Source organism: Castor canadensis, chromosome 14 (assembly GCF_047511655.1).
Source record: "Castor canadensis chromosome 14, mCasCan1.hap1v2, whole genome shotgun sequence".
Classification (NCBI taxonomy): domain Eukaryota; kingdom Metazoa; phylum Chordata; class Mammalia; order Rodentia; family Castoridae; genus Castor; species Castor canadensis.
The window spans coordinates 22,216,207-22,241,709 of record NC_133399.1 but is presented as its reverse complement, the minus strand read 5'-3'; the positions used below and the strand labels follow the sequence as shown (position 1 = coordinate 22,241,709).

The 25,503-nt window shown below is 55.8% G+C and overlaps 1 protein-coding gene and 1 non-coding gene across 4 annotated transcripts in view; one reads left to right on the top strand and one right to left on the bottom strand.

The window, feature by feature from the left end:
- The first annotated feature begins 6,542 nt into the window (after positions 1 to 6,542).
- Positions 6,543 to 25,503, top strand: part of Nfix (nuclear factor I X) — a 95,738-nt gene continuing 76,777 nt past the window's right edge. The window contains exon 1 of one of the 3 annotated variants that reach the window (XM_020155957.2): positions 6,543 to 6,679. In XM_020155957.2, coding sequence (XP_020011546.1) covers positions 6,653 to 6,679 — 27 coding nt within the window. In that variant the 5' untranslated portion in view covers positions 6,543 to 6,652. Of the gene's footprint in view, positions 6,680 to 7,413; positions 7,798 to 22,561; positions 22,682 to 25,503 lie in introns of those variants that run through there. The other 2 variants (XM_020155960.2, XM_074053981.1) reach the window with 2 other exon arrangements.
- On the bottom strand, positions 20,175 to 20,247 carry Trnak-cuu (transfer RNA lysine (anticodon CUU)). The gene has a single exon. It is a non-coding gene; the product is annotated as a tRNA-Lys (tRNA).

Here is a 25,503-nt window from a genome sequence, read left to right as displayed (position 1 = left end):
GAGTCTCACTATGCAGTCCAGGCTAGCCTTGAATTTGCATTCTTGCCTTAGCCAACTCAGTAGCTGGGAGTACAGGTGTGCAGCACACCTGGATTATTTATTTATTTATGGTGAGACTAGGGTTTGAACTCAGGGCTTCAAGCTGGCTGGCAAAGCAGGCTCTCTACTACTTGAGCCACATATCCAGTCCATTTTTGCTCTAGTTATTTTGGAGATGGAGTCTGGACAACCAGTTGCCTGGACTGACCTCGAACTGTGATCCTCCCGATCTCAGCCTTCCAAGACACTAGGATTACAGGTGTGAGCCACGGGTGCCTGGCTCATTGCATGACTTTCTGTGTGCTGTGCTAAGGGTGATTTTTTTTTTTTTGTGGTATTAGGGTTTGAACCCAAGGCCTACACCTTGATCCACTCCGCCAGCCCTTTTTTGTGAAGGTTTTTTTTATTTTTATTTTTATTTTTTTGAGATGGGGTCTTATAGAACTATTTACCCAGGTTGGCTTTGAACCACAATCCTCCTCATCTCTGCCTCCTGAGTAGCTAGGATTGCAGGCGTGAGCTACCGGCGCCTGGCTTAAGGGTGATTTTGAGAACATCTATGTCTGTGACCCAATAGGTCTGTCATCCCCCACTGAGATTTTGTATTTCAGTGTGACTTTGTGTGGTCTTGTGTGTACACATGTAACTGGGATTCTGAGAGTTTGTGTCACTATGTCTGAATGAGTCTTTGCAACTTGCTGTGGAGTATCTATGGGGGTCTAGACAATGGTAAAGATCTGTGTTATCACTTGGGTGTCCTGGTGTCCCTCTATGGGTGGTTCTATCTTCGTAGGATTTTCTGTGTCTCTGTGTGTTTGTGTGTCTGGGTGGCATTCTGGAAGTGTGTGTATTGGCATCTGGGTGCTTGTGTGTGTGTCACTCTGGATTTTATATGATCTCATAGAGGAGGAAGAAGAGGAGGAAGAAGAGGAGAGGGAGGAGGGAGAGGGGGAGGAGGAGAAGCAGGAGGGGAAGGATCTGTATTTTTGCATCTGGCTATGCCTGTGTGTTTTTGTGAACCCATGTGAGTGTGATTGTGGGAGTCCTGTGCCTGTAACCACATGTGTACAATGTGGTTGTGGGTGTCCCACCAGGTATGCCTTGGAAGCTGGAACCCATGACTCCCCACATTCAGTCCCAACTCGGAGCTCCCTGCCCAGGGAGGGGGCAGCAAGTCTAAGGCTAGGACCCCCCAGGCCAGAGGTGCAGACCATGCCTGCCAGGCTGGGCAGAGGGGCTCTCCTGGGGAGTGCCAGAAGGACAGATCCAGAGCACCTCTCTCTTGCAGTTTGTCACTCACAGCCAGGATCCCTGCTTCTCTTATGGGCCAGGTGATTGCCCATCTCACCCTGGAGGCCAGTACTGCCCAGCCCCCACCTTCTGGGGCCCAGGACTTGGCTGCCAGAGCCCAGATGTTCCAGCCCTTCCCCCACCGCCCCCAGCATCCTGGCCAGGTAGTGCCAGGGCCCGCTTCCCGCTTCTCCCTCCTCCTCCTCCCCCCACGCACCTGCATGGTAAGAACACACCTGCTGCCAGCTGAAGCCAGGTGGGCAGCCCCAGCAGGGAGGAATGTGGGGGATTCCAGCTGTGGCACTCCAGCTGTGCCCAGCCCCCTGGCAGCGCCCTCCTCTCTCTCAATTTCTCGAGGGCCAGGTGTGCCCTAAGACTTGGGTTCTGGTGGGGAGGGAGAGATGGGGTGTCCTTCAGAGCAGCCAGTGCTGTTTCCACCAGGCATCTGTGGAGGGGGTACTGTGACGCGGATCTGTGCATCCTGGGGTATTATGGGTATTGAGATGGGGTCTGAGTGTGTGGAATGATCATGGAGCATGAATACATTTGTGAAGACGAGCAGGTATCTGACTTCTACCAGTGCGATAGATATGGTATGCGTGTGTGTACGTGTGCACCCGGGGGGGAGCGGTGGTGTACGTGTGTACGAATGGAAGTGTGGTTGGTGTGTGTGAGAGTGGAGGGATGGGTGTTGTGTGTGTGCGTGTGAATGGGGAATGAAGGATGAGTATCGTGTGCAGAAGTGAAACCGTGTTGTGTGTGTGACTGAAGGATGGTGTGTGTGCACAGTGAAAGGCTGGTGCATGCAGGTGAAGGGAAAATTGATGCGTGGTGTATGTGGGAGTGAAGGATGTTGTGGCGTGGTTCATATGGAAGGGTGGGGTTGTGGGTGAAGCAGACTGGGCCGATGGCCCACTTGTACACAGTAAAGGCACCCTGAGGGGCAGGAGGATTATGGGGGCTAGCGGGAGGTCTGAGATGGTCAGGGCGCTGGTTGGGGCTACGGGGCAGGGGAGGACAGCTTGGGTGGGGGCTTCTGAGAGGGAAGTCCCTTGCAGCTGTTTATAGAGGGGCACAGAGGTCTACTTGGTTCTCAAGATCCCCAAACTCCCATATTCATGAAGGGTCCTAGACATATGTGGTGTCCCCCTCCCCTGGGTCACTGACCCCCCCCAAAATATGTCTTCTGCTCTTCCCCAGCCATCCAAGGTCCCCCTCCCTCTCTGTTGGCAAGCCCCTCCAGGCCCACCTCTCTCCAGCTCTTTCTGCCTTTCTTGGATGGCCCCCCCCCAAGGAGAACCCCAGACCTTTTCATGTCTATCCCTCTGTCTCTCCTGGTTCTCCATGCTTGCACCCCACAATCTATTCACCCTTTCCTGGAGCCATGCAATCCCCCAGCTCCCATGTAGCCCCCATTCCCTCCACCCTTCAGCTCCTCCCCTGCTCTTTCATGGAGGCCCCTCCCCCTCCTGGCAGCAGCCCTGAAACTTTAAACGGTGTTAAAAGTTTCTGTTTACGAGAAGCCCTTGAATTTTTAAGGACGTATCGATTCCCTCCTCCACCAGCCTTGCATCCTTGCCTTGCAGGCAGCCGCTGGGCAGGAGGCAGGCCGGGACCAAGTGGTGGCATCATAGAGGGGGCGGAGGCCCACAAGCTCTGAGTGACAGACACAGGTCCCCAGACACAGTCTCAGAAGCACACAGACCCCTCCCTGACACATGCACACATGCATCCAGTTACATGCAGACTAACATGGGATCACACAGACCCCAGACAGTGCCTCCCCGACACATGGACAAACATACCCTAGTCACACACTGACATGGTCTGACACACAGACACATACATGACAAAGATACAGGTAGCCTTTCCCTGATGCGCACACACACACACACCTAGTCACACACATTGACACAGCCTGACCACACACACAAAGGTATACACACATGGGTCTCTCTCTTTTTCTCTTTTCTCTCATACACACATACACAAACATACACACACACTGACATGAGCTGATACACACAGACACATACCTGATAAAGGAACCCAGACAGCCATTTCTGGGCCACATATAATATACACACACCTAATCACACATATTGACATGACTGCCACACTCATAGATATATACATACCAAGACAGGGTCTCTCTTTCACACATGGGTGACCCATGTCCCTGACAGAGCTGCAGACACCCCTCCCTGATCCTGCCTACACCTGGGAACACCCACAAGTAAACCTAGATCCTCCCCATGGTCCAAGGCCCTCAGGGGTGAAGTACAACACAGAGGGAAACACACCCTAGATGTCACCCATGGACACTTTGTGCCACAAGACCCTCTAAGACCCTTGCTCACTGACCTACTGGGTCACCCCCGCCTTGGGATGCACAGGGAGACCCAGATCCCAGCCAGAGGGCACCTGCCACAGATACCCAAGCTCCCCCCCACAGACCCCTTCTGCCATGAAGACCCTCAGACTGACACACACATGCTCACTCAGGTGCCCCCATGGCACCATCAGACTCAGAACCCCATACCTGATCCAGTACCCAATACTCACAGGTGTGTCTGCTCCCAAGGGCAGAGTCTTTTGTCTTGTGCCCCCTATGTCCCCAGCGCTTGGCATAAGGCCTGCCTGGCACTCCCCTTCTCTGACTCACAGACACCCCCATGTGTACAGCCAGACCTACATCGCTGCTCACAACACACTGACCCACACAAAAAGATCCCTAAATGTACACTTGCCTGTATCTCTTGGCTGCCCCTGAGGACACCTAGACCTATACCAGACATCCATGGACTCATCGCCTGTCACCCTGCCTCAATGGGGTATGGGGACCAGGCAGGCCCCACCTAAGAATGATTTCACACACACGTGTGCTTACTTGCAGGGGCTCAGTGGGCACACAAGCCCTATGTACACACGTGCATACGTACACATGCACAGCCCTGGGCACCCACACTACCTCCATCAGACAATGCATAGTTGAGAATTGCCACAGCCTCTTGGCCCGGGAGGCAGGGAAGGTGCTGCACCTGGCAGCATAAGGGAGTTTTGTCTTGACAGGCGCTGCCTGGGGGCTGTGGGCACCACCTCCCCACCCCCCACCCCTGGGGGTACTTAAGGGTTCTTCCTGCCCCTGCTTCAGGGTTCCCCAGCTCCTCCTTGTTCCCCCTTTTCCCTCTTTTTTTCTCTCTCTCCCTTTCTCTTTCTCCCCAGTACCACTATGCCCAGGGTAGCCTCCAACTCACATTCCTCCAGTCTTGCCCTCCAGAGTGCTGAGATTACAGGTGTGGAACACCATGCTTGGCATGTCTTCCTTTCTACTTTGGAAGAGGGGAATTAGGGGCCTGCAAGAGGGGCTGGAGCAGTGGGCATGGTGGTGCATTCCTGTACTATCAGCACTCCAGGATGGAGGCAGGAGGACTTGAGGTTGATGCCAATATGGGTTACATAGTGAGATCCTGTCCCAGAAAAGAAAACAAACAAACAAACAAAATCCAGGAATGGGGGTGTGGCTTAAGGGGTAGAACGGCTGTTTTGTAAGCACAAGGCTCCAAAAAGCTAGGTGTAGTAGCTCGCACCTGTAATCCTAGCTACTTAGGAGGCAGAGATCAGGAGGATCGAGGTTCGAATCCAACCTGGGCAAATAGCTCCTGAGACCCTATCTTGAAAATACTCAACACAAAAAAAGGGCTGGCGGAGTGCTAGAGTGCCTGCCCAGTAAGCATGAGGCCCTGAGTTCAAGCCCCAGTGCTGCCAAAAAAAAAAAAAAAAAAATTGGAAAAAAAAAAAAAGGAAAAGAAAGATAAAGAAAAAGAAATCCAGAAGCAAACAAAAAGGGGCAATGCCTCACCACAGTGTGTCTTCTTAACCTGAGGGCCTACTCCCTACATGTCATGTCTGTCCTGAGAGTTGGGCTGTGCGTCCTGCTATTTTTGTGTATGTGCAGATGAGGGGGTGTATGTGAGGAACCTGGGTGTCTGGGGGTGATTCCTGTGTGTGTGGCTGGCTGGGGGATCCTCCCAGGGGCTCTGGCAGCTGTCTGGGTATCAGAACTAGTCAGCAGGCCCCAGCTCTGGGCGCACATCTGGATAACAGTGTGGAATATGTGTGCGCCTGTGTTGTGTTGTGACCGTGATACTTTGTATCTCTTTGTGTCAGGGTCCTCCCTAGGTTGTCATGTTCTTTCAGGTGCTGGCTGGTGTATGTCCCTGGGACAAAGTAGCCCTGGGTCTTCCTCTTACCAGTCTTTCTGGGTGTCTGGGGTATTGTCACAACTGCCTGCCAATGTATTTTGGCTTGTGATGTTGGTGTGTAGGAGTTGTGTGTCTGGAGTGCGATGGGATGTGGTTGTGTGATCATGGGTTTTCTATTCTGCAGGAACATTTCAGCATGTGTATATGCATCCGTGTGGATCTTGTGGTTGTCATACCCTGTCCTGTAGCAGGGTGTGTGTGTCTGTGTGAGGCCTGTCCATGGCGGGTGTCTATGGGTCTCTGGGTGTCTACAACCGGCTCCTTGTTGGAATCTATGTGTGGGTGCCCGTCATGTGTGTGTCAGTGTGGGTATCCACGCGCGTGTGTCTGTCCGGGTGTGCGTGGATGTCCGTGTCTGCTTTGTCGCTGGAAGGAGGAATAGGTGGCCATGCGTTCTGTACGTGACATGTGTGCGGGTCCGAGCCCCACTGCATGTCAGCGTGTGTCTGCGCTGGAACGCGGGCCAGCACGTGTCGAGGTGGCCGTGTGGGTGTGCGCCCCCGCGCGCGCGTGTGTGCGTGCGTGTGTGTGCGTGTGTGCATGTGTGTGTGTGTGTGTGTGTGTGTGCGCGCCGGCGGCCGCTCCCCCGCCCTCCCCGCCCCTCCCCGCGCCCCTCCTCCCGCCCGCGCCGCCCGCCCGCTCCCTCTCCCCGGAGTGCGCGGCTTCCAAACTTTGTCTAAACTTTCACTTTCACAGCGCGGCGGTGGCGGCGGCGGCGGCGGCGGGCGAGGGTGACCGGCCGAGCGGCGGCGGCATGGAGTAGACGCGCGGCGGCAGCGGCGGCGGCGGCGGCGGCGGCGGCGGACGCGAGAAGCAGCGGCGAGCGCGGCGGCAGCGGCGGCGGCGGCGGCGACAGCGACCCCGGAGCCGGCGGGGCCGAGCCTACGATCGGCGAGCGCGGAGCGGCGCCGGGCCGAGCGCGGGGCCGAGGGCCGGGCGGGCGCAGCGCGGCGGAGGCCGGAGGAGCCGAGCCGGAGCCGGAGCCCGAGCGCGACCGCCGCCTGCCGGGCCTCCCCTCGCCGCGGCCGGCCGCCGCGCTCCCGCCCGGGCGCCCAGCTATGTACTCCCCGTACTGCCTCACCCAGGTACCGGCCGCCGCCCCCGCGCGATCGGGGAAGGGAGCGGGCGCGGGAGGCCGGCGGGCCGGAGGGGGCGCACGGGGGAGGGGGGAGTGAACCCGCGGGCCGCCGAGGGGTACAAGTGGTGCGGCGGGGAGTCGGGGCACGCGTGCGGGCGTCACCGTGCGCTTGCGACCCTGGCCATTCCGCAGACTCCTGTTGGGGGGCTCCCTGGGGTGACCCGATGCGTGCGTGGCGCTGCCCGTGGGGCACAGGGCGGGAGCGCGTATGAGAGTGTGGGTGAGTGTGTGTGTGTGTGTGTGCGCGCGCGCTCTCGACTGGGGTGCGGTGGGCAGCGGGACTCCGGCCGACCTGTGGGCGACCGTGGCGCGCATCGGGGCAGCGTGGCCGCAGGCAGTATTTGCAAGGGTGACAAGAGTGGCCGGAGGGTGGTCCCCAGGGCGCAGACGGGACCTTGAGGCAGGCGGCATTCCCTGGGGCGGGCGCAGCGGTTCCCGAAGGTGGCAGTGGCCGGCGTGTTTGGCGGCTGCCCCTGCATGTGGCTGGGGTGCCCTGGGCGGGTTGAGCGGCCCGGGCGTCTCCCCAAAGTCTTTGTTCAGGCCTCACATGGGAGCGGGGCTAAGAAAATGGCGGGGCTCCCAAATTTCGGAGGGGCAGGGGAGGGGAGGGAGGAGCGGGCGCACTGCTACCCTGGGCCGCGCCTCTCCGCGGACCCTGGACGTCGCCGCCGCGGCCCCCCCTCCCCAAACTTTCCTCCGCGCAAACTTTCCCGTCCCAGCGACCTGGGCCGCTGCGGAATGGATTTGGCAGGGCCCAGGGAATCCCGTCCTGCCACCCTGAGTCGGGAGGGTTGGGAGGCAGCGGTGGACACCACCGATCATGCTGGGACCACGCCGTCGGGTCAGCTGCTGGCACAACAGCGCCGACCTTGGCGCACAGCAAAAGCGCGTCCCGCCTCCAGCGAAGTTCCTTGCGCTGTGTGCGGCAGAAGAAGTAGAGGCCTGGAGCCTGCCTAACCTGCCATCTCACTCTGCTTGGGCCATGGCCTGAGGCTCTGAGAGGACACAGGACTGCCCAGAATCCCACAGTGGACCTCACAGGACTGCCTGCTGTGCCAGGCCGTGGTAGGTAACACAGACTCAGCACACCTGGGGCTGCCTAGCCCAGCCTGCCCGTGAGAGCTCTCCAGGCAGGCCAGGCCTGGGGCCCTGATAGTCCTCTCTGCTTAGCCTGAGCCCTGCCAGCCATGTGCCAAGTGTACCCCCAACTTAGAGTAGGTGCCTACATGGATATGGCCAGAGGTGTGTAAGAGGAGCATGCCAGGTTTTGAGGGGCAGGGGGTATCAGCAGTGGTCACACAGCACTCTTGTATGAACAGGTGCAAGTGTCTGTGTGTGTGTGTGTGTGTGTGTGTGTGTATTTGTGTGTCAAGCTGGAGTCTGCAGGTAGCTCCCATGGGTTGGCCGTATCAGGCCTTCGTGACATAAACATGTATGGACCAAAGAGCGGGTCTAAGTGTGTGTTGGTGAAGGAGCACTTGCACATGTATGTCACAGCGAACATGCAGGTGTGAGCAGAGTCTGTGACCACAGAGTCTGTGTGGAGGACCGCTAAATCTATGCCTCCAACCTACCCTATGAGATTTGCCTGGCTAGCTGTGTCTGGCCTGCGTGACTGGTGTTTGAGGCCTAGTAGGGCCAAGGTCCCCGCAAGCAGCCCCTTGTTCCCCCGACTTCCAGCAACCAGGCTAAGCATGCCAGACATCTGGGGCTGCCCTCCCACCCCCTTGCCCTGTCAGGCAAGACACCCACCCTTCAGATTTTGCAGCACTCTGAGAGAGAAAATGGCAACAGATAAAGCAGTGACAAAGCTAGGAAGGGACTGGGATGGTCCCCAGACTTGGGGTGATCGCTGAAATTGGGCTGTGTTGGACTCCAAAAGGGAGGATGGGTGCAACCTGCACGAATCTTAGCCTGAGTGTGGCAGGCCAGCTGCAAGAGGAGTGGGCACAGTCCCTCCAGGCTGCCAGCCCTGCACAGTGGGCAGGGAAACCCCTCAGTTCTGGGCAGGCGGCTGCTGTCCGCCGGTCAGCAGGGTCTAGTTGTCCCTCCATGACAGCCACATTTCTGTTTTTACAAATCTTTCTGTCACCATAGCTTATCCTGACATCTCTGCTTTTCTGAGAACCTCTTTCATCGGCTGTCGTTTCCTCTGTCTCTTTCTCCATCTCTGTCCCTTTTCTGTCTCTCTCCATCTCTGTCCTTGTGGATGTCAGTCTCTGGTCTGGTTCCATCTCTGCCTTTCCCCCTCCCCCTGCATCTCGGACTCTGTCTCTCTCTGGCCACTCTCTCTCCTTTTCTTTTTTTTCAAACCAGAATTGGCTTCGATTTTAAAGTCAATAAATGATTGAGTAGGAACGAGCTTGGAGCAGCAGGGCCCTGGCGGGGAAAGGCACTGTGGGCGAGGGGGATGGGCTGGGGGGGTGGGGGGAATCTCCTAGAAAAAGCATCAAAATCCAGGGCAGCCAGGCGGGGCAGTTGCTGGAGCTGCTCAGGCCCTTTGCAGTCACAGGCTGAGTCCCAGGAGGAGAGAAGGGATGGGGACCCTTCAACAAACAGAGAGTCACATACCAGGATGAGAACACACACACACACCACTGCCATGGTCCAAGATGGGTACGTAAATGTCTTATTTACATCGATGTCCAGACTCACACACACACACACACACACACACACAACCATCAACAAACGTATGGACACACATAAACACATGCATGCCTCTACAGATGGGACTCGTGTATTGATGTACGCTCAGAGGTATGAGCTACCTCCTAGACACAAGGCCATAGAGTGGCAACTGTGGGCCTGGGCTCATGACCACTCCGCATACACACACACACACACACACACACACACACACAGACACACACACATGTATGTGCCTTGAGACGTGCTGATATAATCTCACAGAGACAGGATAGCTCCCAGACTCAGCCCATGCTTGGACACAGGCAAGTTCAAGTGTGTGTTCATCGCCACACACCCTCATACAGATTTGAGGTAGACAAACCACGGACATTCAACTTTCCATGGAGACACGAGGCTGTTAGTTCACCAGGGTGTGTACATAGATACCTTCACCAACACATACACACCATGCAGGTACGCACCCGTGTGTGCTCCCCGCTTCTGGTCATATGGACACAACACAGATGTGCAGACACTTGCAAACATGCACAAAGACACACAGGAGTATACATAATACACTCACTCTCAGACACACACCTCTACCAATATACCTTGCCTCTGGAGTGGCCATATATGCACCAACTGGCCACATAATATACTTCTTCCATAGGCAGGGGATGGGCTGGGGCCTCCCTGATGTGCCCCCTCCCCTCCCGCTACCCTCATTCTCTCTCTCTCTGGGTCACTGTGGCCACTGCTCTTGTCCCTGTAAGCTATCACTCTCTGTCCGTGTGCCAACCTGGTACTTGCTTAAAATGATGAATTTCTCTCCGATTCTGACCCCAAACACACGTCCCATCCCAGCAGTGGGCATGGAGTGGATATTCAGCTAGGCTGGGTTCTGTGAGGCGTTGTGCTGCCGGGCCAGGCCAGGCCAAGTTCAAAGCCGAGGCTCTTTCTGCTAGATTAATGGAAGGTGGAGCTCAGTGCTTCCCTTTTCCCCAGGAACTGGAGCCCAAGGTTCTGGCCCAGCCACAAATGTCTCGTGTAGCTTCCAAAGCTCCCGGATGGAGGCTGTGGGAGCAGAGGTCAAGGGCTAGACTTTGCCATAAGTCAGTTCCAGGAGTCTAAGCCTCAGCTCTGTGCCTTCTAATCCCCTGAGTCGAAGGGCAGGATTTTTCCTGGTCTCTAAAATGGGCAATGATTGTGTGTCCATCTCTTGGGCTGTGAGGAAATTCAGCACAGTGCCTGGCACATATGTGTGTCCAAGAAATGGCTGCAGTTATAATTTTGGTTGTCATCCTCTTGGACCTTCCATGCTTCTGAGGGGTAGAGGACAGCGTGGAGCCTTTCCCTGCCATGGAAATCCAAGTGGACTGCCTGGGAGAAGAAGGAGCACAAGATTGGAAGGTCAGGAGCAAGCTGTTGGAGGCAGCTCTTTCCCCTTGCTCAAGGTCCTATAGGCCAAGCAGAGGGTGGCAACTTCAAGACAGAGATGATGATGGCACTGGGGCAGGGGACCACCTGATCTGTCCCACAGGGACCAGATGCCCGTCTTAGGAGCTCCAAGTGCTCTTAAAATCATGTGTGCAATGCACATCCAAATGGGAACAGGATAAAGAGCCTGGAGACTTGCTACACTCAGATACCTGGTGGCTTCAGAGATATCCCTGCAGCTCCAGAACTTTTTTTTTTTTTTTTTTTTTGCAGCACTGGGGTTTGAACTCAAGGCCTACACCTTGAGCCACTGCACCCTTTTTTTGTGCTGGGGTTTTTTGAGATGGTCTCATGAACTATTTGCCCAGGCTGGCTTTGAACCATGATCCTCCTGATCTCTGCTTCCTGAGTAGCTAGGATTACAGGCATAAGCCACCGGTGCCTGGCTTTCCAGAACCATTTATATGTCTATCTGCACCTGGATGTTGTTACTTGGACCCAGTGTGGGGCAGGACACATGCGTGGGACCCTATGTGAACACTTGACTGGATCAGGCTGGCATAGTGGGTGGAGGCTGGGGCGGATGCGTAACTATGGTGTCACGGGTGTCACAGCTGCTGGTGAAATCCCTGCAGCCATAATGGCCTGACGACCTATGTGCACATCAGACCTTTTGGATGCCTGGCCTTTGGTCTGCTTGGGTCCTGTCCTCCGATCATGAGGCTAGAATTTGGGGTCTTGCAGTGTTGTTCCTCTGGCTATACCAAGAGAGGCAGGGGAGGCCACCACCCCTCATTTTATCCAGCATGGTGCTGGGGGCAGCGCTTTTGTTTCTCCCAAGGTGGGGTGGGAGAAAAGAGCGAGGTTTGTCTTTTTCTGCTCCCCGCCAAAGCCCCGAATTTGGGGACAGAAGGGACAGAGGGATGGCTATGAGGAGCTATTGGGGTTTTCCCAGACTCCTGTGTATACTGGTGTGTCAAACCTTCCTGTGCTGAATGTGTCTGCCTGGGTTAGGTCCACGTGTCTCCATGTGTCCGTCACTGGGTGCTCTCTGCATGTGACTCTGAGGACCGTCATATACTCCCTGGCTTGTATACTTGGTGGTGGCACAGTGGAGATGTATGTCACCGTTCTTATTCGTGTGCCCGCTGTGGCCTTTGAGACACCGTACCTCTGTGGCATGTATCTATGCACCCCGTGGGTGTTGTCTTACTTGCTGCTGTCGCCATCTTTGTATCTTTGCTTTACCGTGGAGTGACTGTGTTCCAGTGAGACACGCTTCCCACCTATTGCAATGAACCCGTGTGGTGTGTGTGTGTGTGTGTGTGTGTGTGATTGCCAGTCACCATTAGGTGTGTATTGGTATGTCTCACACATGTGATAAACACATGTAACATGTCAACCTGCATCCACATATATGTCAATACGTGTCTCTGGGTGCCACCCTCCCCATGTCATTGTGCGTCCTAGGCTTGTCCCTGTGACTGCCATTGTGGGCCTCACCACGTGGCCCTTCTCCCTGTCGTCTCTTAGCCTCTTGGCACCATGTATGATGCCTACTGTGGTGGCTGGAGAAGCGTCTGGCAGCAGACTGGCCTCTCATTCCTTCCCATGAGGTTGTGTGGACATGGTGGCCCTGCTATGGGCCCCACCCGAGCCCCTGGACCGGTGCGGATAGAAACCCCTTGTGTGGCGAGGTGCGGGTATGTGTACTGGCTGCCCACAGGCCTCCCCCTGTCTGCCCTGCATACACTGATCTTGGCTTTTGCCTGTGGCCGCCCTGGCCTGGCCAGCTGGGTGTCCGGCTGTCTCTGTGGGCCTAAACCCACTGTCCTTTCAGTCCCCATGCCCCCACACACAGCTAGGCCTGCCCCAAGTCCCATACCCTGTAGCTACCTCTGTCCCTCTGAGGCTCTGAGGGCTCAGATTTGGAAACTGAGGCCCCCCTCTTTCCTTCCCCCTTTCTCTCTCTCTTTCCTCCCTCTCCCTTTCCCTCCTCCCCCCTCCCGCTCCCTCTCTCCCTCTCTCTCTCTCCTCCTGCCAAACGCGTCTTGGCTCTGTCTGAATATCTCTCCTCCTCGATTTTTGGCTCCAGCTCTGGGTGCGCTCAGTAAAGGAAGAAGGGCTAGCTTCCCAACCCCCACCCCTTCCCCGCCACCTCCCCCCTCCTGAGGAGCCCCTCTGAGGGCGGGAGTGGCCTCATGCAGGGCCTGGGCCCCCTGAGTGGGCCTGGCCAGGGGGGCAGAGGCCCGGCGGGTGAGGGGGCAGGGTGGAGTGGTCTTGGCAGTGTGAGGGGGCAACGGGTACAGTGACTGTGCTGCCCGGCTGGGCGGGCGGGCAGGGAGGGGTTGGGGGCACGGAGCTGGGGTGTCTGGCTTCTGGTGGGGCTGGCAGGCCTCTGCAAGGCGCAGCTGTGCCCAGAACTCGGAGTCGTGTTTGCCACCACTACCGATGTGGCTGTGCCAGCGGGGAGGGGAGGTGGGTAGCGGGCACTGCGGCGCTCTGCAGCCAATCGGAAGCCGGGGTTGCACTGGGGAGCTCTCCCCCCACTGGGCCCCACCCTGAGGGGAGCTGGGGGTGGTGGCCAGCAGCGGGCATGGGGCAATGCCCAGCGCCACTGCCGAAGACCCCGCCTCCTCTGTTGAAGCGCCGTGCCAACCTTCCTGGCACAGATCGGGCAAAAGTGGGGGTCTCTCTGTCCCCACCTGAATCTGTGTGAGCCAAGCTGGAGGGAGGGACAGCTCAGAGGTGCTCCCGAGCCCCCCTCCCCAGCCTCAGGAGGCGACTTTTAGTTGGAGGCAGGCGGGAGCCGAGGGTGGAGGCCAAGACATCCAGGTGGTTCCAAGCAAATATCGGCTTTGGTTGAATTATCTGGTGGTGGTGGGGTTTATGCTGCGTCCGTCACACACAAAGTCACACACTCTTACTGGCACATGCAGACACAAAGAATCACACTGCCACACACTGGTCCTACACCTCCCTCCATCAGGCACACACACATACATCACACAGAGGCATCAACACACAAAGAAACTCACCACTACATAGACACCCAGAGACACCCGCCACGCCTTAACTCATGAGGCATGACACAGGCAGGGAGCTATGCGTGGGCACAGATGCACAGGACACATACAGTCACACAACTGCACAGTGCAGACAGGCACCACTACCATCACTGTACACACAGGAGTCCACAGAACCTGCAAACACAGCGAGACACACAGCATCACCGTCCGATTCCTGCCACCTTACCAGATACACAGGTACACATATGAGTATACATGCAATCACACTCAGACACACGGTCATACACACATATCTCTAAACCCAATGCTGGCACAGGGACTTTGCCTATCAGGAAAAGTCTGGAAATATATTTGGTTGTCAGACTTACAGGGGTGGGTTTTAGAGGGTAGGGACCTGGGTTGCTGCTGGATACCCTATAATGTACAGGATGGGTCCACTGCAAAGAGCAATCCAGTCCCAAATGTCAGAAATGCCAAGGTTGGAAATCCCGACTTGCAAATGTGTACACACACACACACACACACACACAAACACACACACACACACACGGGTACTGCTAACATCTGACACCTATTCCACACACATACATGTTTTGCACTCAGACAAGAAGCTAGTTGGAACCATGTCACCCATGGCGTCACTCACCTGACCCAAGCATTGTCTCTATGCAGCCACACACACATGAACCCAGACACAAATGGTGGTGGCATGACATGCACACAGGGGACAGCTAGCCTTGATTAGAAACGGCACCCAGGAGCTGCCCTCTAGTTGCTGCCCCTCTGCCTGCCAGCTCCACTAGCTGTCTTGGAGCACTTTGGAAAACTTCACCATTCTCAGTAAAATTTGCAGGCCTGACTTCAGTCCTGTTTTGCAGAAAGTTGGAGATGGGGCAAACCTGGGAGACCCCATGTCCACCCTTGCCTGGAATATCACTGGCTTTTGGACCCAGCAGCTGAGGGACTCACCTTCACTGCCCTGTGGCCATGATGAGGGACGGGGACAAAGTTAAGTTCTGAGCCTCCCGTCCTCGTCCTCCATGGTACACTTGTTGTTTTGTGGTGCTGTTTGGAACCCAGAACCTCATGCATGCTAAGCAAGCGATCTACCACTGAGCTACACCCCCAGCCCAATTCTTTGGCCTTCAATACCCAATTTTTGATCTTGGAAAAAGCAAAAAGAAAGACAGGTGGCAGAAAGTAGCAGGAAAAAGCCAAAAATGTAGGCTAATAGTGAAATGAACACTTGTCCTAAAAATCATGGCGATAACTAACGTGTACCGTGGGCTTGCTTTGTCCTGCCCTGTGCTGGATATCTCCCAGCTCATTTCCTCAAATCCTCTGTGTGAAGCAGATAGCGTTATTAAGAGAGTGGGACTCGGGAGCCAACCTCCTGGGTTTGAATCCTGGCCCTCCCACTCACTAGCTGTGTGACCTTGAGCACCAACCACCACGCAGACCACAGCCCTGCTTTCAAAATGAGGAAATGAGGTCCAGACAGGTTAAGGAGGCATGGGCAGGAGGATCATGAGTTCAAGGCCAGCCTGGGCCACATAGTGAGACCCTGTCTCAAAACAAAAACAAAAACAAAATAATAATTTTTAAAAAAGGAAAACAGGGCTGTAGTAAGAATCTGGAAATATTTAACAATGGTGCTTGATTGTGAAGTATGTGTTTGAGTTTATGGATGACAAACCAAGACTCAAGGGGTTTCCAGGGCTGATGTCAATGGTAGGAGGTAGTCTCAGCTGGTCGTTTGATAACCACTACCCTAAATTCTGCCAATGGGACAGAATTTTAGCTGGTGCTCTAGCCTTTACCAAATTACCTGCACACTGTCACACCCCCAGTTAAAGTGTATCCCATCTGACAATTCTTATCATACTCTCCTTACCACTCTGACTTTCAGATCTTCCATCCAAGGCTCATAAAATAATGGTGGTCTCCTCTGCTCTGCACCCCCACTGGCCAGGCCCACCATCACCCAAGCATGACTGGACACCCTCTCCCATACCTTGCCAGGTATCTGGCCTTAACCCATGTGCTGGGGGTGTGGCCGGGGGCCTGTGCATTCTTTCAACAAATATTTACCAGGTACCTCCTGGGTGCCAGGCCCTGTTCTAGGCCCTGGGGGCTCGGCAGGCAGCTAAACTGGCAAAGGTGCCAGCCCCTGTGGGAGGGCAGAAAGTGATTCTGACAAACAAGGGAGTGTCCTGTCCTTGAGAGAGTGCTAGGTGATAGAAAAGGGCTCAGGCCAGCCCTGCACAGGGCCAGTGCAGGCAGCCTTGGGCACAGCAGAGGGGATCTACTCTCAGTGGAGATGCTCATTTTCAGTGCTGCCTGGCCACAGGTTAAGTACGGCCTCCCGGTCCCCTCGACAGCAGTCTGGAGGTCAACGGTGTGTGGTTTAGTATCTGCAGAGAACTCAGACCTGTTGTCTCTCAGCATTCAATCATCCTTTTGTCCATCCTTCTGGGTACATCCCTACAGTATCCACCCAAGACCGGTGGACAAGACAGTCGGGACCTTTCTTGTACAGAATCTGGGCCTTGATGGGCACCGGGTAATTCTCAACCCTGGCACTCTGAGCCAGGGGGTGGGGCGGGGGCAGCTGGTGGCCCAGAGTGGCACTTCCACCTGGGCCCCTCAATTTAGCTCCCCCGAGGCAGGCCCAGTTTATTTTTACCCCAGCCTGTCACTCTGGCAGTACCAGGCAGCGCCATCTTTGCAGAGTCTTGGGGATCTGCCCATAGTTTTAGGGGGACCTGGCTTTGCCTGCTAGGCCTCCAACTCTCACAGGGCCCCAGATTCTCTGTACCTCCCAAACTCTGAGATCGAGGGCTCTAGTCTGGAGGGTGGTGGGGTCGGAGTTGCAGGCTGGCAACCACCGTGCCCAACTTGGTGGCATTTGGGTTGGACCCCTGCCTGCCCGCCACCCCCACCCCATGCCCGGGCAGAGCTGAGCGAGCGGCTGCGGCTGCCAGTCTCCGTTTCGAAGGTGGGGGTGGGGGAGTGCTGGGCACCTCCGGGCCCCCTGCCTGTCTCGTGCCACCTGGGGCTCGTCCCCCATGCCTGCTCCCTGGAAGGGCCCGGCCCGCCTTGCCCGATACCCTTTTGCAGCCTGGAGCTTGGCGACGGTGCCCGCCTGGCTTCCATCTTCCCCATCCTTCCCTCCGTTCCTCCCTCTCTGCTTGTAATGGCTCATAATTTTGGCATCTCCTCCTCTTCCCCCTCCCATAGGCGCCAACCTCACTTCCAAAGCCGCCATTGCTGGCTCTCGGGCCTTCTCTGCCGCCTGGGGCTGGGACCTGGAAATGAGGATTTGGGAGGACGGGGCATGTGGGCATAGGGATTTTGGGGTGCTTGTGTGCCTGTCTGAAGTGGACACATGCCCCTAAGCCAGCTGGCTGAACCCACCGTTTCGGTTAACCTCAAGGTTGGCCAAATGAGACTGCATCAAAAAAAGGGATCTCTCCCATTTCTGATGGTCCCTGGGGCCCTGTGTTGGCCTCTGGATCACTGGGAGACCCAGAGACAGAGATGCCCACTCTGTCCAAATGCTGGGCCTGGCTAAGCAAAGGCAAGTCATCGCGCGTGGGGTGCCCGCATCCGTCTCCACCCAAGGTCCTCATGAGGGCTGCAAGGTTTCTGCTCCCCTCTGCAAAGCTAGGGTGAGGAGATCAAGCCCTACACTGGGCACTTGTGCCCCAGAGGGGCAAGGGACTTGGGAGGAACCGGTTTATTGCCCTTCCCCCCACCCCAAGCCCGCTGCCCGCGCCTCTCTCTCTCGGCACTAAACAAAGTTTGCTAAGTAACTTCAAATGTTATTTGAGGACGGCCTGGCCTCAACCCAAGACAGCCCTGTGGAAACTTGTTTTTCGCTGCCGAGGCTGCAAGTATCAAAGACACACTTTCAGGGGGGGGTGCTTTGACGCCTCTCCCCGCTTTGTGGCAGGGGCTGGTCCTGAATGGACAGTCGGAACAGACACACACTGGACACACATGAAACCCAGCACACATAACATACAATAACACACACTGACATACCGCAGGAGGTTGGGGCCCACGAATGCTTGGATGGGTGCCTCCCGGTCTCAGTTTCCCCCACTATAGTGGGAAACTGTGGGTCTGGGTTTTCTCGGCCCTTTGGCAGGGTTGAGTCCCTAAAAATGTCCCACTGAGCACAGATCCTACTGGACAAGTGATGTCCATAAGCATCAGCTGCTGTTTCTGCCTGTCTTGTAAACTTGGTGGGCGGTCACCCTGCCTGGAGGCTCTGACCCCAGCAGCTAGGGTTCTCCATGTCCCAGGGAATAGTCCATGTCAACCTGGCTTCCTTTTTCCATCTCTTCTCCAGTCTTCCCTTTTCTCAGGTTTTCTTTGTTTATTTATTTATGTGGCGGTACGAGGCCAATTCAGGGCCTCATGCTCCTTAGGTAGGTGCACGACCATTTGAGCCACACCTCCAGTCCTATATACTTTTTTTTGGCTGCGCTGGGGTTTGAACTCTGGGCCTTATACTTGCTAGTCAGGCATTCTTACCGCTTGAACCACTCTGCCAGCCCTCCAGATTTCTTAAATTTCTTTTCCCTCTTTCTCTTTTGCATGTGCATGTTCTATCTCTTTCTTTCTTGGTGTCAGGGATGGAATCCAGGGCTGTGTGTGTGCTAGGCAAGTTTTGTACAACTGAGCTATGCTTCAGCTCTTCTTTTATTCTCCCTATTTTGTTTCTCTCTCTCTCTCTTTTTTTTTTTTTTTTTTGGTGGTACTGGGGTTTGAACTCAGGGCGTCATGATTGCTAGCAGGCGCTCTTACCATTGAGTCATTCCACTAGCCCCTCATTTTGGTTTTTAGACAGGGTCTTGCTGTGTATCACAGGGTGGCCTCAAACTCACGATCCTCTTGCCTCAGCCTCTCTAGTGCTGGGATTACTGGTCACAGGTGTGTACCACCACACCTGGCTTCTCTCTCCCTTTCTCCAGATCTCTCTTCTTCCTTCTCCAGGTCTCCATGAACCCTGGGGCTCAGGGAAAGTATGGGAAACAGGTACAGATTATACATCTCTCTCTCTCTCTCTCTCTCTCTCTCTCTCTCTCTCTCTCTCTCTCTCTCTCTCTCTTTCTCTCTTTCTCTCTCTCTCATAGGAATGGGGCTTGAGCTCAGGATGGCACTCTTGCAAAGCAGGTGTTCTACCGCTTGAACCACACTTCCAGTCCATTTTGCTCTGGTTATATTGGAGATGGGGGTCTGGAGAACTATTTGCCCAGGCTGGCCTCTCATCACCATCCTCTCCATCTCAGCCTCCCAAGTAGCTAGGATTACAGGCATGACTTCTTACTGAAGTCAGCCAGGCCTGGGGTCCTCCAAGTCCTGAAGTCCAGACCACCCTCCTGGGGTACCCCAGGAAGCTGAGGACTGGCCTGGCCACCTGAGCTGACACAGTGGGAGAAGGGGAGTCTTTGTCACCTCTGAGGTTTGCAAACTAGTGGACCCCATTGAATGCAATGGAAAAGCCAAGGCCTAAAGGGACACTGGGCTGCCACTGTTCCCCAGTCCCCCTCTTCACTGTCAACAGATCCTTACTGTGGTGGGTTTGTGGTGTCCCCCAGTCCCATCCCCACACACTGCCTCATCTCCACTCACAGTCAATGCCCGCAACACCCCGCCACCCGCAGTCTGTCGCGCGGTGACAGCCTGTCACAGGCACCGCCGCACACCGGCACAATCTGTCGTCCACGCACAGTCTCACACACAACCTGTCACACACACGCACACACACACACACACACACACACACACACACACAGCGGCACAGTCGCACACACAGCCAGCCTCACGCGATCACACCAAGCGTCACAGCTTGTCACAGCCATGGATTCCTCACAATAAAAATAACAGCTACCAGCTCCAGAGCAATTACGCCGGGGCAGGGGGGTGGGCAGGCAGGCGGGCATCTGTGACCTCCTGTGACCCTCTTTACAGGAGACAGGTATGAGTAACCTGTTTTACAGATGAGGAAGCAGAGGTCAAGAGGTCAAGTGCCAAGGTCATGGGGCTAGAAGTGGGGTGAAAGGAATTAACCATGTACTCAGGAGCAAGTAAGACTTAAACAGGTCCCTCTACCTTTCCAAACCCCTCCTATCCTGGGGGAGCCTTCTGTCTTCTGGCTTTCACTGTGGAAATTCTCTTCCTATTCCCTAGATGGGGAAAAGTAAGGTTCTGGCTCTCTCTGCTTAAGAGTGCTCAAACTTCTTGCCCTTGACTGAGGGAAAATGGCCCTCCAGCTCAAATGCACCTTGGCTCCAAATGGGGTGTTTTTGTCTTTTTAGAAAATTATTATTAATGTGCCCAACCTGGGGCTTGAACCAACAACCTTCAGATTAAGAGTCTCATGCTCTACCAACTGAGCTAGCTAGGCATTAGCCCAAATGGGATGTTGGTGGACTCTAGGCAGGTGCTCTTACCACTTGAGCCATCCCTCCAGTGTTGGTGGGCTCTAATAACCCATTGGGCAGCCAGGAGGGGCTGCTACATGTGCCATGGGCTCAGGTTTGAGGGTCTGATGTGTGGGTGCTGGTGGTGAGGCTTGGGGGGCAGTAGTGACAGCCTGTGGTCCTACAGGGATCCCATGGATAGGCTGGGGCTCAGGTCCTGGCCCTCAGAAAGAGGCCTCTTGGGACTTCAAGCTGCCAGGTCCACCCCGGGGGGAGTGTGGCTGTGGGCTCCAGGCTCTTCTCAAGCTTAGGCTTCTCAAGGCTCCTGGCGTAGTCCAGGATCTTGTCTTGGGACATCTGCACCCCTTCCCTGAGAGGCCCTCCCAGTTCTTGAGCGCTTTCTCCTGTTCCACCACCTCTGCATCCCGCCATCTCCAGCTTTCCCATTCTTTGTTCCACCCGGCCTGCTCCCTGGGGCTTCCCCCATTGGAGTTGCCTTGGCCAAAATCAACACCGCTCCAACGACATCCCGCCGAGCTGCAGGCCCTGCCCCTAGCCCCGCTTTGGGGCCAGGATCCGGGCTCGTCTGGGACCCAACGGCGGTCCTAGCGCACGTGGCGGCTGCTGGGGCAAGACGTGTAAGGCACAGGCGCACACCCTTTCCGAGCGCGGCGGTCGCGACCCGAGGACCCGGGTGCACGCACGCCGGGATCCAACACCCCAGTAGGGCATTTGGACGGGCGCACGCACAGAAGCAGGCTCCGGCACTGTGGCTCCAGCCAGTGTCGCCAGTACACCCTTGTCCCGCGCCTGGAACCGACAGGGATTCCACGTGTATCTTCACACCCAGGCCCTGACACCTCAAAAGCGCTGCAGGGTCGCACACATACCCATAAAAAAAGACCTTGTCCCACACCAGAGTGGGGGACCCCCAACACCCACATGCCCTCCCTTGATCGCCATGGGAAGGTTCCTAGCACAGGAACAACCCTGCGTCTACACGGGAGTTCCTGGCTCAGGTGGGTTCTTGCTGGCAAGAGCCGCGAGTGCCCACGCATGTGGCTCCAGGCCCACGTGGGCACGCACCTCCCTTGCCCGCACATGCGTGTGTTTCACGTGAGCCACACACCTGCCAGGCCGCCCAGGGCACCTGGCTCCAAAGCCGCATTCAGGTTGTTGGGGGGAGGGGGCTTCGAGGGGAGGCCTAACTCCCACCTCCCCCTTTTCTCTTAGGGTACCACCTCCTTAAATATTGGGGGGCAGGTAAGACACCCTAGAACTGCTGCTGCCTAGCAGCGCCCCTGCATGCGCTATATTTACATTTGATTTTTTTACCTTTATATGTATATATATATATATATATGTGTGTATATATATATATATATATATTTTATATATATGGAAGAACCGCTCCCCCTCGTTCTTGCGGCGGCTCCACGTTTTATTTGGACTTTGCCACCCCCACTAGGCATCATACCAAACCTGCAAATCCTATTTTTTCCAAGCAGGGACGCCACTTTTTGTTTTAAAACCCAGGGACCCCTTCCCGTGAAGGGCCGGACTGCACCGCCCCAATCCCGCAGCCCTCCCGGAACACAGTCGCGGGGGTGGGTGCTGGCGGCGGCGAGACGTTGCTTTTTGGTGTGTGTTTGCTGTTGCTGCTTAAAATTAATCCTGAGTGACAGCCCCGCAGTTCTCTACAAAGAGGCCATTTAATGTCCCTCCCCACCCCGGGCGAAATTTCCACTTGTCCCCCTGAGTCGTGTTTGGCCACTTGGGATGCGCTCTGCCAGCCTCCCTGGCCTTTACTTCGGGTGGGGAGGTAGGCTCCCTGACCTCATGAGCGATCGAGTGTGGCTGGGCTTTGGAAGTGAGGGGGGGGGAGATGTCTTAAAATAGAAACACATGGCAGTACACAGGTGAGAAGGGGGCGTCCCAGGACTCCCCGGAGTGCCCCATGCTCAAACCACAATGCTTCCTTGTCTCAACCCCGCTGAAAAATGTTAGACGGTTCTCTGCGCTTCCCAATCCCGAGGTCCCCTCCACGTGGACCTGAAGACCCCTCGCCAGTCCCGATGGGCACCATGTCGCATGCCTGTGTGCACCCCAGCAGAGACACGGTGTCTGGGGACGTGCGTACCCATAGCGCGTGCCCCTCGACAGCTGCCCGCTGCTCACCGGCTCCTTTCATTGTAGCCACCGGGATGTTCTCCCAGCGCGTGGCATTTCCCAGACCTGGTGCGGCAAGTGGCTCAAGACTGGGGAGAGGAGACACGTGTGTGTGCGCGCGCGGATGATGGCTAGGCTTCTCCTGGGCCCAAGCAGGAGGAAGCCTGTACGCTTTCCATGTTGCGGGAGTGTCCACCGTCGCTGTCACGCGCAGCCAGCGCGGGACGGGAGATACATGGCATAGCCCTTGTGAGTGCGGGGGATCTGACCCTTAGGGCGGTGAGGGCTCGCGGGGCCACCAGCGGGCGGTGCGCAAAGCCCAGCATGCGCGTGCGCGACGACAAAAAAAGGAGGGAAGCGGAGTGTGGAGACCCCGGATGTGGGAAGAAGTGTCGAGGCCCCGGATATGCGACGCGCGGGTGGCGCGCGCAGGGTGGCACTCCTAGTTGAGTGGACAGTGCGGACTTCGCAGGCAGGTGAGGGACACTTGCGACAGGCGAGGACTTTGCTCCATGGTGCCCTAGAGACCCCCCAGAATGATCCCTCCCACCACCAGTCTTGGTGGTGGTGGTGGTGGGGGGGGTCTCTTTGGGCCTTGCACTGCGCAGGCGCGGCTCCCTCCCGGCCAGAACAAGGCCTAGCCACCCCCTCCCCAAAATGACCCAGGACCATCCTGGTTAGCACTTTGGGGTGCTCGCCATTTCAGCGATAAAATCCGCGCGGGTCGGGTGAGACTCAGGTGTGGGCGCGAGGCTGGTTCCGTCCTGGGAGCTCGAGGTGGGGCTCAAGGCCATCTTTGACTCAGTTTTCCCCCTCCCGCGTCCATCCGCAGTCGGGATGCAGGATAATGTGCACGAAGGCTTTGGATAGGAACATGAAGTTGGCTGTTCTGTTATTTGGGTTTCGCGGCAGTTTGGGGATGTCGATCCAGAGCCGCCCTTCCGTGCTGCATCGCGTGCGTCTTCGCCTCCAGACCCCAGGCCTCGACAGTGATCCCAAAGCCGCCTCTTTTGGGGGAAATAATGGCGGGGAAATTTAACCAGGGGGAGATTTTTGTTTGTTTCAGGGGTTGGCCAGGTTTGGGGGCGTTTGGCCTCCAGCGAGCACGGGGAGTGGGGGGTGGGGAGAGATGTGACTAAGCGACAGAAAATGCGCTGGGCTTTCTCCTGCCTTCAGGTCGCGAGAGTTGCGCAGTCTGTTAAAAAAAAAAAATTCCCCTAAGTCACTTATGATCAATACCGCCTTGCCTCGCTCTCGAGGCTCATTTCTTGAAGTTGGGGCGCTCTGGCCTCCCCAGCCATGGCTACAAGCCCAGTTGCAGGATATCCTGGTCAGGCCGGGAGTGGAAAAAGAACGAGTGCGCCGAGGCCGACTGGACCTGTTGGAGGAGGAAGCGACAGAGCAAAGCCACCCCAGGGTATTCAGAGAAAGTGCCCATAGCTTTCCTCTCTCCTATTCCCCTCTGAAGCCATCGTAAACTGACTTCTCACCACCCCAATTACTTAAAAGCGCTCTGATGGCGTTAGTTTTATTTCCCTTTCCACGTGCATGTGACTCAACCCGCTCCAACTGCACCCGGGGAGGTGACCTTGGGCAGGGGCTGACTTGGGTCCTGGATTCAGAGGCGGTCCATCCCAGCTGCCCACTCCCCGCCTCCCAAGATCCCCAACCACACTTAAGTCCTTTCCTTTCTTATTACTCACGTCTTTCCCTCTTCTGTAAAAAGACACTTTTTACATTTAAAGGAGTTTTATTACTTTTTTTTTTTAAAGAACGTGAGACAAGTTGAATGGAAGATTCAGGCTAAAAAAAATGGAAGGAAAAAAATACGTGTGGGCGACACTGCGTGGAACTGGGGAACGTTGTTTTCCCAGACTAAGCTTGCAGTGGCTGATTCCCTAGTAGAACCGGGCATGAGGCACCTGGGGTCCCCACTGCTGAAAAGGCACTACAGATATGCAAGGAATTATTATGATTTTAATAAAATTGTGTCTCATTTAGGAGCGCGCTTCTGCGCTGCCTCTGTCGTTGGAGCCTGGGTTTGCCACGGCAAAGTCTGTAATCAGAGAAAAATACCAGCTTTGTTGAGGGTTAGACTATATCATTGGCTAATGTGTGTGGTTTTTTTCAAATAATGCTAAGCATTGGAATAATTAAAGAGTGAGAAATAACTCGTCTCTTCTCTCTGCTCTCCATTCGGCATTGTTTTATTTAAAGGCAGAAAGCGCGCTTTTAGACAGAGCTGGTTAGTTTTAATGCGGGCTTTTTTTTCTCTCACCCGCCTTTCCCTTTGCCCGGGTCTGATTCCCAAATCCCCAAACTGGCAGAAGCTGGGAAACTTGCGACCACTTACAACTGGCAGGCAGCTCTTCTTTCCTGCCTTTGGGCCCTGACCCACTCCCTGGTTTGCACTAGAGTGATTTTAAAAAGAAAGAAAGGAAGAAAGGAGCCGGACTCTGGTACTCCGATGCCAGCCAAGGGTGCGTTTCCCAGGCGGCAACCAGGCTGGTGGGAGAGTCAAACCCAGTTATAGGAAAGTGGCCTCACCACTTGTCCCACACCCCCTACCCAAAAAGGATCAGGTGATCAGAGGGGTGAGATCCCTTGTCATATTTTAAATTAAGCCATTAAGCTGGATAGATTTTTGTTGTTGTTGTTCTAGCCTCATATGCAATAGGAAAAGAAAATGTGGTCCTAGAGAGAGAGAGCGAGCCCGCCTTGGCAGTCCCATACCCTTGGTAGGGGAGAGTGCTGCCCGCTTGGGCTGGGCCTGGCATCAGTGCCTGGGCAGTGCCCACGCTGCTGCCCACAGGGCCTGGATTTGCGGAGGAAGAGCACGGTCTGGGGCCAGTGGCTGGGCACCGCCTGGAGAGATGTGGGAATTGGAGAAGGGGCTGCTGAGGTTTGCTCTGGGCTGGTGGGGGGCGAGGTGGCTGCCTTGGGCCTTCCCCCAGGTGTGGGGTGGATGCTTGGAAGGAACTGGGGCCTGAGGAGGTCACAGCTCCCTGTGAGAAAGGGAAGGGAAAAGTGGGTGAGAAGGGGGCAGGGGCTGTACCCACAGGCGCCAGTGG